The sequence below is a fragment of the Eretmochelys imbricata genome, chromosome 1, assembly GCF_965152235.1.
Source record: "Eretmochelys imbricata isolate rEreImb1 chromosome 1, rEreImb1.hap1, whole genome shotgun sequence".
NCBI classification, from domain to species: domain Eukaryota; kingdom Metazoa; phylum Chordata; order Testudines; family Cheloniidae; genus Eretmochelys; species Eretmochelys imbricata.
In genome coordinates this window covers 326836089-326848309 of record NC_135572.1, presented here as the reverse complement: position 1 = coordinate 326848309, position 12221 = coordinate 326836089, and the positions used below count along the sequence as shown (strand labels likewise).

Sequence of the window (12221 nt, the reverse complement as noted above, 5' to 3'; positions counted from 1 at the left end):
ATGAGTAAAAAGTCATTACATGCACTTAGTTTCAATATTTAGGAGGAAATCACCCATAAAAAATTAAAAACACTTTTGTTCAAGCTACCTTATCCAAGCTACAGTTGAACAATATTAACCTTTCTCATTAATAACTGGAAGACCCACTGAAAACTACTGAATGTTGCAGATCAGTTAAGAATATTTTACTAGAGAGCTTGGCATCCTGTTGGTTGTAACCACTGCCTGCCTGGAACAGTTCTGAATTATCTTCTTGAACGCTGTTGGTTGGACACACTCATGTTCTCTAATTGAAATGCTCATTATCTAAAAACACAATTCTACTAGGTGCTGTGTGTGCATAATCCCCACTGACTTCAATGCAGTTGAAGGGGCTCGTCACTTGTTAGAACGTGCAAAGCAGTTCACAGGATCAGTCCCTTAGGATGAAATTTGCAGAGAGCTATCCAAAAGTCTATGCATCATATAAGTCCTCAAAACTGGGCCTGAGAGATTTAAGAGGGTCATAGGCTTTCTGCTGGCTCTCTGCATGGGGCTGAATTTCACCCTCAGTGAATAAACACAATAAAATGCAAAGATATTGTATCAGGAAATACACTTTATTTGTTCTGACAACTGTAATTCAATTTTAATTATTGATAGTACTTGATATTATGTGGGTAAACATACTGTGAAAGTAATGAAGTCTTAGTAATATGAGACCTCCCCGCAGCACTCTGCTGTAACGGGGAATGGCAAAGTAAAAGATGATACTAAGTTCATACCATAGATATGTGCTAAGGCCCTGATCCTGCAAACTCTAACACATGTGCTCCATGGGACAATTTGTATGCCTAAAGTTAAATATGTTTGTAATGATTTTCAGCATCAGGGCCTAAATGATCCTGCTAACTATGTGTGTTTAGCACAATAATCTGTTTTAACGAACCATTTGTTTTTCTTTCCATTCTGTGAAATATTTCTGATATGTTTCAATTTGCTGCCACTGTCATAGAATATGACATCACTAATACCTAGGCTGCCAATCCCTAGTATTGGTAATATTACAGATCGATGCATTCTGAGATCCCACCAACAAACACAAAGAGAAATTAGCAGATGGGGTAAACAAATTTTAAAAAATAAACTACAAACATATTCCTGACACCCCTTGACAGCCCCATGAATGGAGACAATTTAGCATATTTTTCTAGTTGTAACTCAGTGTTACATGGAACTCTTCTTCAGAGATTGGCATACATTCAAAAGCTTGTCTCTTTCGCCCATGGAAGTTGGACCAATAAAAGATATTATTATCTCACCCACTTTGATTCTCTAATATCCTAATGTCCTGGGATGCCACTAGCCATCGTCTTCAGCCCCCAACTAAAACCTCTCCAGCTCATCATCAAGGATCTACAACCGATCCTGAAGGACGATCCCTCACTCTCACAGATCTTGGGAGACAGGCCAGTCCATGCTTACAGACAGCCCCCAAACCTGAAGAAAATACTCACCAGCAACCACATACTACACAACAAAAACACTAACCCAGGAACCTACCCTTGCAACAACCGATGCCAACTCTGTCCACATATCTATTCAGGGGACACCATCATAGGACCTAATCACATCAGCCACACTGTCAGTGGCTCGTTCACCTGCACATCTACCAATGTGATATATGCCATCATGTGCCAGCAATGCCCCTCTGCCATGTACATTGGTCAAACCAAACAGTCTCTAGATAAAAGAATAAATGGACACAAATCAGACGTAAAGAATTATAACATTCAAAAACCAGTCGGAGAACACTTTAATCTCCCTGGTCACTCAATTACAGACCTAAAAGTGGCAATTCTTCACCAAAAAAACTTCAAAAACAGACTCCAACAAGAAACTGCTGAATTGGAATTAAATTGCAAACCGGACACCATTAAATTAGGCTTCAATAAAGACTGGGAGTGGATGGGTCATTACACAAAGTAAAACTATTTCCCCATGCTTATTTTCCCCCTACTGTTACTCACACCTTCTTGTCAACTGTTGGAAATGGGCCATCCTGATTATCACTACAAAAGATTTTTTTCTCCTGCTGATAATAGCTCACCTTAACTGATTATAGCGGGTATGGCAACACCCATTTTTTCATGTTCTCTCTGTCTGTATATATATATATATATATATATATCTTCCTACTGTATTTTCCACTGCATGCATCCGATGAAGTGGGTTTTAGCCCACAAAAGCTTCTGCTCAAATAAATTTGTTAGTCTCTAAGGTGCCACAAGTACTGCTCGTTCTTTTTGCTGATACAGACTAACACGGCTACCACTCTGGAAACTGCAAACAACGTTATTATGAATTTTAACCATTGCTCCTCCCATTATATTTCATATACTCCTGGAATTCATGCCATTGAAAACTTACCTCTGCCTATTCTTTTTTTTCTTTTGTTAAACCAGTACTCTGTCTTGTTTTATTGTTATTTAAATTTTGTTTTTATTATATAATTGGTGGCACAGCAGGTGATGTAAATAATTTTGTAAATTGCTCGGGCTATCTATGGCGTAGCCTGTGGTTGCGTTATCAGATCATGAAAATTGGTACCTCTAATAGTGAGAGTTCAGAGGGAAGTGAAACACAAACCCACCTGCCAACTGTTTTTGTTTTTTTCTCTTCCACAGCACGAATTATCAAAACAAAACAGTGGTGTGAAATGCTTCCATGTTTAGAAGGAGAAGGCTGTGATTTGCTAATCAATAAGTCAGGCTGGACCTGTACACAACCGGGTGGGCGAATAAAGACAACCACGGTAAGCTAATTCCCTTTTGTTCCTCCTCATCTGTAACTTCCAAAGAGCAAAGGGTAAGACTTCAAATTTAAATGCAGCATAGGTTTTTAAAATTAGATGCCAGTTAGTAGCCCATGCTCACAAAGACCCATACTGAGACACACATATGTACTTTCACACCTGTGATCACAGACAAGGAAAGTGTGGCAGATTACTAAAAGGATGTAAAATGTCAGACTTTGACTTAAAAGGGTCCATAAATTCAGCCAGTAAAGTAAAGCCAGTCTTCACCTTTATTTCACCCTGGTGTGTATTCTGAACTGTGGGTAGAGCAAGGATATAAAACTTCATACTACTGATCTAATGGGGGGAAATTAGTTTGTATTTTTTTTAATAAAAGTAGTTTTGGCTTTTTCACTATAATAAAAAGGCAGTTTTCAAAGACAAATCTCCATCTTCCCAGAGGAAAATTTATGAGGCCTAAAGAAAACAAAACAATAAAACCCTTTTTGTGGGTAATCAGAACTTTGGCTCTAACTTGTCCATACTGTATTTTCCAACTCCTTGGTGCCGTCTCCTGTAGTGTTTTGGATTTGTTTGAAGATTCTATATTGAGGTTGAATATGCCTACAACAGTGATGGCTCCTGGGACTTGTAGCATCAAGTATCAGTCTGTGGGACATTCTTCAAACCAACTGAAGATTTTTGTGCTTCAAAAATTTAAAACGTCCCAAGAGATGTGGTAGAATAATACCCTGATAGGTTGCTATGCCAGCAGGGATATTTTTTTCTATAGGTTTACAGGACTCTCCAGCTACATTTAAATAACTGACATTTCAAGAATGTTTCATCATAAAGATTTACTTCAAAACCTGCTTTATACATTAACCCCAGTGAGCTTCAAATTAGTGATGTTTAGCAGGGTTTGGGCACAGGCCTATCAAGCAGGATCCCCTGCATAGATTCTCTCTCTGGAGAGAGGTGAGGAGACACTATTGCATATTTTTTAGTATTTTTACAGTGTTAGTATTTTGACACCAAATCAGCATGACCTTCACTTTTTAATTTTTTTTTTTACCAATCTTTGAGAATAACATTTATTGGCAACTGACATTTACAAGCACAACCTATGAATTTGGTATTGTTCTAATGTAAGATCCCATGCTGTCCTGACATCCCCGTAGTTGCTAGACATAGCAAGGTACATTATGGACAGTGTTGCAAATTTACCTCTCAGTCTCCAAATCAGAGCTTTAATCTTCATTTCCTCAGGTCATATGAGTGTAATTTATGTAATGGTGATATAAAAATATAATAGAGGAAAACAATATCATCAGCTCCCAAGGGCAGGCAGACCTGGCAGGGTATGTTTGGAACGCTCACAATATTATTCAAAATCTCATTAGTTCAGTGATATTTTCTGTACCTCAGGTAAAGCAAATTACCTGTTTACCCTGAGATATTTGCATCTTTCATTATTATTGTTCGTTTTATCAGGGATGCACCAGTAATAAGCTTGGTGCTATGAAAGATAACAAGTAAGCACAGTGCCTACCCTGAGGAATTCATGTTAGATATCTATCAGATTGGTTCGGTGGATCTTTTAGATTTGACACCGTGGCCTGATTCTGATCTCACAACCGCTTTACAACTGTTTAACTCTACTGACCTAAACAGAACTACTCTTGTTTTCAACCACCATAAATGAGATCAGAATCAGGCCACATCCCGGGGAAATTATGGCAATGCTGAGCAAAGTCTTAGTAAGAAGATTCTCTTCTGCAACAAGATACACTCAACAGAGGAGAGAAAAGGATTTCTGTCCAACCCTGTTACAGCCCAGGCCTTTACCTAATTTAGAACAGTCTACAACAGCTGGCTCAGATCCCTAAGAGACCATACAACAATGGAGAATTGTCGGAGGGGAGTGTAATTTCACTCTAGCCCTTCTGCACACCTCTCACTACATCTCCTCCCAGCACCTTTGTGACCTCTAAGCTGAAGTGTAATGGGCAGGTGGGTGGGTGTGCACACATACATTAACAGTTCAGGATGTTCCAAGGAACACTGGGTCCAGCTATAAATGACCAACAGAAAAAAATAGTACTAAAAAAAAAATGTCTAATTGCTCGTAGGGCACTTGATTTGGTGTGCAGGGGAGGGGTCAGAAAATAGCAAAAGAGCTGGGAACTTGGTTCATATGGGGTTCATAATGACTAATATAAACCCCTAAGAAAAGAGGATTTATAATGGAAGCATGAACACTCTTCTTTGTAGCAATACTGCTTGAAGGTGTAAAGTAAGTAATATTTCTGTTTTACTTGCTAGACCCATACTGCTCCTTGTTGAAAAATATAAGTACAGCAAAGTGCAGCCTGAGATGGGGTGGTCAGGAACATTGTGGAATTAGCCTCGAAATACACAGTGAATGTACAGCCCATTGTGGAAATAAGTGAATATTCTGCCATATATTCTAATGGGAACAGGATTGGGGCCTAAACTAGTTAACTTATAATAATTTATGCAGGCGTTTGCAGGTAATATTAAGTTGTATCTGAAAGTGAAAGAGGTACTAGTACTGTACCTTTCACTACTAGAGCAGGGATACGTTTCTGTAACGCGGCATATCATATTCCTGATATCATATCAGTAATTATGTGCTGCACCATATGTACTAAAACTGGAAAGTAGGAATAGTATTGAACACTGGAGAACTTAGATTAGCACTTACGTTTGTAGTGACTCTTGCACTGATGCCTGTTGTTAGTGTTTGTGTATATGGCATTATAGGCACTTGTGTAAATAATATGATGTCAGGACTTGGGCATAGAAGAAGTGTGTGAAACGTGAAGCTAAGTGGAGTAGGTGATAAGTTTCCTCCCACTTTTTTCCCATGAAAATGAGGCAGAAATAGAACTCTTGCCTGGATGAGTTTTACTGATGTGAACAGCATCATATTATGTAACAATACTTAATATTTTATGTGCCAAATATCCAGGAAACTGCAAGCTTATCTAGTAAATACACTTTGCACCCACATGTTTCAGTGAATTGTGTTTCCAAGAAGAGCTTTGGCTGGTGTCAAAATAGTGGTTTGTGTCAAAATGGTTTAAGCTAGATAGTCAAGGCCTGATTTTTTCATTGCCTGCATCTACTTTGTGTAAGCATTTATGCCTGTGCAAAGTAATGCAACCAAATCGTAATTTTCTACTCACACTGGTGGCAGCCTTTTATTCCCCTTTTTGCACTCACTTTGCACAGCTGTAAATGACTACACAAGGTGCCAGGGAAGGGAGAATCAGACCCAACATATATTCTAAATGGATCTGGATGTCACTTATGCCCTGTCATCATTTCTACAAGGTGTGAATGAACCAAGGATTTTTCATCTGGTAAGAGGCTTTTAGCGTTGAAGATTGACTGGGCCAACTGCCAATCTATGTACTAAGCATTGTCAATACAAGGAAACAATATGGCAGCTTGCTAGAGGAGATGCTGTAGGAACAGAATACTTTGTAGTTAGTTGTTAACACTTTTAACAAAGTGATTCATGCTAAGTAGTTTTATTTTAAAAATGCCTCTATTTAAAAATGCCTTTGTGGTTATCTTCAAATCACCTACCATGCAAAATGTTGTGCTTTTAATATTTTTATTAATCTCCCAAATCTGATTTTTACAAGGAATTTACCTGACTCTCTCATGTGAGAAAGACTGTATAATCTCATCAATGGCAGAAGATATGTCATGATTTCACAAGATACTGCTTAGAACCATGACCCTTTTATATTTCAAGCTTGAAACTTGCCAGTGTATAAATGAGGAGATACACAATTCTATTGGCTTTACAGGGGAGATTAATTTTAGCACCAAAGTGTATATATGTTGTCAATGATCCATCACTACTTAATTGTTACTTAATTAATTCCTTCTTTTACATGATGTGATTTCAATGCATGGAGCTTAACAGAACATTCATGCGCCAGTAGCTAACCTTTTAAAACCTCTGTGATTTTACTGCTAAATTAGCTGAAGTGGGAAATTAAGGAGTCTGAAGAAGCTAAAAGAGAGCTCGCAGTGGATAAAAGGTGTAATTACTTTGACATGGAGCTCACTGCTTAGCTAGTAAAATTTACTAAGGATCTAGCTTCGCCAAGGGACGTGACTTTCTTAATAGAGTTTTCTTACGCACAGAGCAACTTAGCATTACTCACCGTTAATATAAATGACATGCTGGCTGGCTTGGAAAGGTAATTTGTTCCTTACCCTGAGAAATACTAAAGTTGTTTGTATTGACTGGAATTTAAATGGAAAATTTTTCTACAAATCTTTATCATACACAAATGTATGATTAAGGTAAATTGGACAAAATGTACTGGCTTGTTTTCATCAACGATTTACCAGCAATGTGGTGTTACTCATACCATTACATTCTATCTTCAAAGTAAAAATATAAATACATATTGCATATTGGATTTGAGAATTTACTTTTTTTTAGACTGAAGACCAGCTGGAAATGTCCTGAGGCCATGGTCTAGTGGTCTGAGCATGGGACTGGGAGCCAGAAACTCCTGAGCTCTAATCCCGGCTCTGACAGTCACTGCCTCTGTGGCCTTGGGTAAGTCACTGAACCTCTCTGCCTCAATTTCCCTAGCTATGCAGTAGGAGTAATAATACTTACCTACCTACATCACAAAGGTGGGTTGTGAGGTTTTATTAGATAATGCCTGTAATTGATTAGGAAATTCAGGGTGCTAGACAAGTATTATTAATATAGGCTCTGGAATTATACTAATTTCTCTGGCATTCATATAGCAAGGATAGATCAGGTTCCAGTTCTGAGTATTGCTAAACACACCTTTCACATTTCCACAAGGCAGCTGACATATATTTTTGTCACCCTCCCAGCTCCATCTCTGCATGTGTTTCACATGTGATTCTAGGATGTAATGCAAGGCCCCATGAAGGTAATTACTGGCTGTACTCCACAGTTTGGGAGTTCCCTGCAATGCTGTCTGAACACACTAGCCCTGACCACCTCTCCCTTTTCGTAGTGGTGATGTTTAGTGGACCTCCCACAGAGACGGGGCAGTGGCATGAGGCTCTCATCTTCCCATAGGAGTTGCAGCAGGGTCCTCCTCCTTAGGAGCTTAAGGTGTCAGTAGGAAGCCCTGTCACAAACCCTGGAGAGGCAGAAGGGGTACCAGAGGGGCCTCCAATACTTATTCCAACAGCCAAGGATGTACCTGCTTGTATGTATAGGCTGGGATCACTTGTAATCCCCTTCTCTGTGCTGCTACATACAGTCATCTGTTATTGGCAGGGTCCCCCAGTGGGTCTGGTTGGTAATGCCCTCTTGAGATGTGTGATACAGTTTAAGCCTGTCACAGATATTATTTCAGGCAGCCTACAGACTCATGCAGATATTTGCACAACCATTAGGGCTCGAAGCTTACTTAAGTTTTTAATGAAAGCTGAGTTTCTGGTGTAACTGCACTATGCCAAGAACTGGGCCAATGGCTTAAACTTGCCCTTACAGCAAGAAAAGTAAGGCAGAGATAGAAATCCTGATTGTTTCTGCCATTCTTTCTACAGGCACTAAAATTAGAAAGAAGGGTATCACTTGACACTGATTTTCTGAATTGGTGGGTGTTTGTTTATTAGGGGGAAAAGCTTTTATCTTGATGGGTAGCATGTGTTTCAGTTTTCTATACTTTGTAGATTCATGCTGTTGGTGCTTGTGAATTCGAGCTATTATTCCTTTCCAAGGTCTCCTAAGATTCACCTCTCCCAGCAGAGTTCCCATTGTTCACACTGAGTGTTTCACGTAATGAATTTGTTGTATCTTGATTTCTCTGTCCTGGGGCTTGCTTCCTTTCTGTATGTGATTGGTGGCTGCCACTAATGCATAGTTGGGTCAGACATCATGGGTCAAATTACAGAGCTCAGAAGGTGATTGAAGAGATGGCCTTTGCTCTCTCCGTATACTGAATCAGGTGTACATTGGTCTGGTTCCCCAGATGTAACTTAAAGCAGCTCTAAAGCTCACTCTAATTTATACTGGATGCTAATAGTCCTGAGGATCCAAACCAGTATGCAGATATCTGAGGGGCATACAGAATCTGCAGACTTGTCTATTTTCTCCTGAACACTCTTCTACACCGACACAGGCTAGGATCTACCATGCTAGCTCTGTGCCACTGAAGGATTCTCTACAGTGAGGTGATCCAGCTAGGGCTGGATGCATAGTTTTAGGGCTTCTTTATACCACCAGTGCAGTGCTAACCAGCCACACTGCATTTGAAAGAGGACCTGGGTCTCAACACAAGGCAATAAAAGTAAACATCAGATCTCCCTATCTGTGTTAAAGATAACACCTCTGATTATTAAACATGAAGTGATACACTTCACCATTTAGTATGATGTTTCCTTTTTGCATTACCTTCAGGCTAGGTTGAGTCCATTTTACTTTTAGGATTTAGTGCACTAATAGCAACACTTGAGGGTTCAGACTCTGCAGAACATTTGCTTTTGATAACTTGGCCAAATCCTGGATTTCTTAATTGGACAAAACTCACTGGAATCTCAGTTATTGAAGCTAATAAGACTTTTGCTTAAGTAAAGGTTGAGTGATTTACTCCATGTTTCCATAAGAAATAATATAATATATTTTTTAAAGCTTATTTTCTAAAACCTAAATTTTCAACTAAATTTGACTCAATTATCCTCTAAAATATTATTGGAACTCAGTATTTGCAGAAAATGAAGATCTCTAATCCCCAAATCCAGAATGCTAGCAAAGATTGGGAGTTTTTCCCAGACCCCAAGGGCTCCAAGTTGAAGAGGGATGACAGTGAGGAGTTTTCTGTTGAGAAAATTTAAATTGCTTAGGGAGTATTTTAAGAGGATTAGCTCTTCTCTTTGAGTGGCAAATCCAGGTTCCATTTCAATTGATGACAAAACTCCCATTGTTTTAAATGAGCACACGTTTTGCCCCTATGAATGTGCATCACTTGGAGTGAAGTGTCTGATTTTAAAATGTGGACTGTAAGCATTTCGAACACTTCCTTGCAAGAATATAGGGAAACTTAGCATCATTGTTCCCTTTCAGAGGAGGTATTCTCAGATATTAATGGAGAACCATGCTAGTCACATATTCATGTCTCATAGCCAACCTCAAAGAAAATGTAAAAGGGGTGCTCATTTCTGCATGTAATATTGTAAAGATCATTACAATTTCTATTCAAATGAAATCAGTTTTCAGGATATAAGATTTTAAAAGATGTCTATTCTCTCTGAATTCTTATTTGTAACTGCCATTTATGATAGAGGCTACATTCTTAAATAGTAGGTCCTGAATCCGATCTCACTACACTACTGTAAGTGAGAAAAGAATTAGGCTTAGACTACTAAAATCTACATAGCAATTGTTTTTTGTAATTTGCTTACCTACTGGTTCTTAGGAATTAGTGATTTACTACTGTTGTGTTGATTTACTCATGAAACCAGCTAGTTTAATGTAAAATAAGCTACACGTATCTGATTCATTTCAGGTCTGCACTGTCCTTTTAAATAAAGTAAATAAAAAAACAGATTTTACCCTAGGCACCAGTGGCTGGATTCCCAGCTAGTCATCTATTTCATGTTTGTGTAGAATAGACTGTGCTTCTGCTAAAAGGAAATAACCCAAATAGTTATTTTGTTTTTTCTTTTTTTGTACTTTGAAAGCAGAATTCTGAAACGTACATAAAACACATCTGTAACTTTGGCAAGTCACTGACACTAATGTAATGTGGCATACTATCAACCCAACCAATAAGTTGTGATGTCTGAAATTGTTCACTTGCATGAACAACCTTAATAGCTGGTCTTGTGGGAGTGCCTACATTGTTAAATTGGCCCTAATGAAAATTACTTCAGTTTGATGTTCTTTCCAGGGTTCATGCTTCTGTAAGAATAAAACAACTTAAAAATATATATAATGATGTGGAGGCGAGGTTCACATCCATCCCCAAAACCAAAGGAAAACATTTTTTAAGAATCGAGTGCCGAAGATACAGATGCTTCAGATCAGTAATGGGTGATTCTGTCTCATGAATTTTTAGGAAAATATAGGCCCAGCAGAAAGATGAGATTAAGTTGTATCATTATTATTATTTATGTATGCTATGTGTGTATGTAGTAGGATCACTACAAACACTCAGATACAGTTCCTACTCCAAAGAATTTATAATTAAAAGACAGATACATAAGTAGGTAGGGATTAGTGGAAGAAAAACAACAAGAGACAATTTAGGTTCGTAATAATCTATGTTACTCTAGCACCTACAGGCTTCACCTGTCAGGGACCACAGGTCTCAAACCCTGAGCCATGGGGCTATTAGGGGCTTGTAAATGCTAACCAACCACCCAGTAACCTGCTAACAGTTGCCAGGACCGGAAGCTGAATTCCAGAGTTGCCAGAACTCTGGGAGGCCTGATTGGTTCCCTGCTTGTATTTAAACTGAACACAGGAACAGGAAGTTGTCCATGCAAGTGAGTTTCCCCTGCTGAGGGCTGCTTCCCCATGTTCTTCCCGCGCCTACTGGCGGACTGTGATCTCCCAGACACCTGACCTTGCCTGCTTCCTGCCACCGGACTCTCCAGCTGCTCTCTGGCATAGCTCAGACCCTGATCTCCTGCTATTTGAGCCAGCCTGGCTCCCATGTCAACCCCTGGGTGAGACCATCCATATCCCGGTTGTGACACCAGCTGATATCGGGGCCATGTTGTGTTTGTACAGTGACGAACACATAATGAGAGACAGTCCCAAAGTGTTTACAATCTACGTAGACAAGACAGATACAGGATAGGAGAAGAAACAGTCACAGAGCAGTAAAGACACTTGCCCAAGGTCTTTATTCACTGTAAGTAGCGCTGTAACACTAGGTCTTTAAGAGGGGCTGGAATAGAGAAGGGCTACTAGGATGATCCAACGAATGGAAAACCGGTCTTACGAAAGGAGACTCAAGGAACTTGGCTTGTTTAGCCTAACCAAAAGAAAGCTGAGGGGAGATATGATTGCTCTCTGTAAACATATCAGAGGGATAAATACCAGGGAGGGAGAGGAATTATTTAAGTTCAGTACCAATGTGGACACAAGAACAAATGGATATAAACTGGCCATCAGGAAGTTTAGACGTGAAATTAGACGAAGATTTCTAACCATCAGAGGAGTTTCAGAGTAGTAGCCGTGCTAGTCTGTATTCGCAAAAAGAAAAGGAGTACTTGTGGCATCTTAGAGACTAACAAATTTATTTGAGCATAAGCTTTTGTGAGCTACAGCTCACTTCATCGGACATCCGATGAAGTGAGCTGTAGCTCACAAAAGCTTATGCTCAAATAAATTTGTTAGTCCCTAAGGTGCCACAGGTACTCCTTTTCATCAGAGGAGTGAAGTTCTGGAACAGCC

General features: G+C 39.3%; 1 protein-coding gene across 1 annotated transcript in view; it reads left to right on the top strand.

Annotated features, from left to right (window-relative positions):
• The window catches only part of TAFA5 (TAFA chemokine like family member 5), a 468982-nt gene extending 466179 nt beyond the window's left edge, over positions 1-2803 (top strand). Inside the window, exon 3 of the mRNA XM_077807852.1 lies at positions 2667-2803. Coding sequence (XP_077663978.1) covers positions 2667-2803 — 137 coding nt within the window. The remainder of the gene's footprint in view (positions 1-2666) is intronic.
• Positions 2804-12221: the final 9418 nt, after the last annotated feature.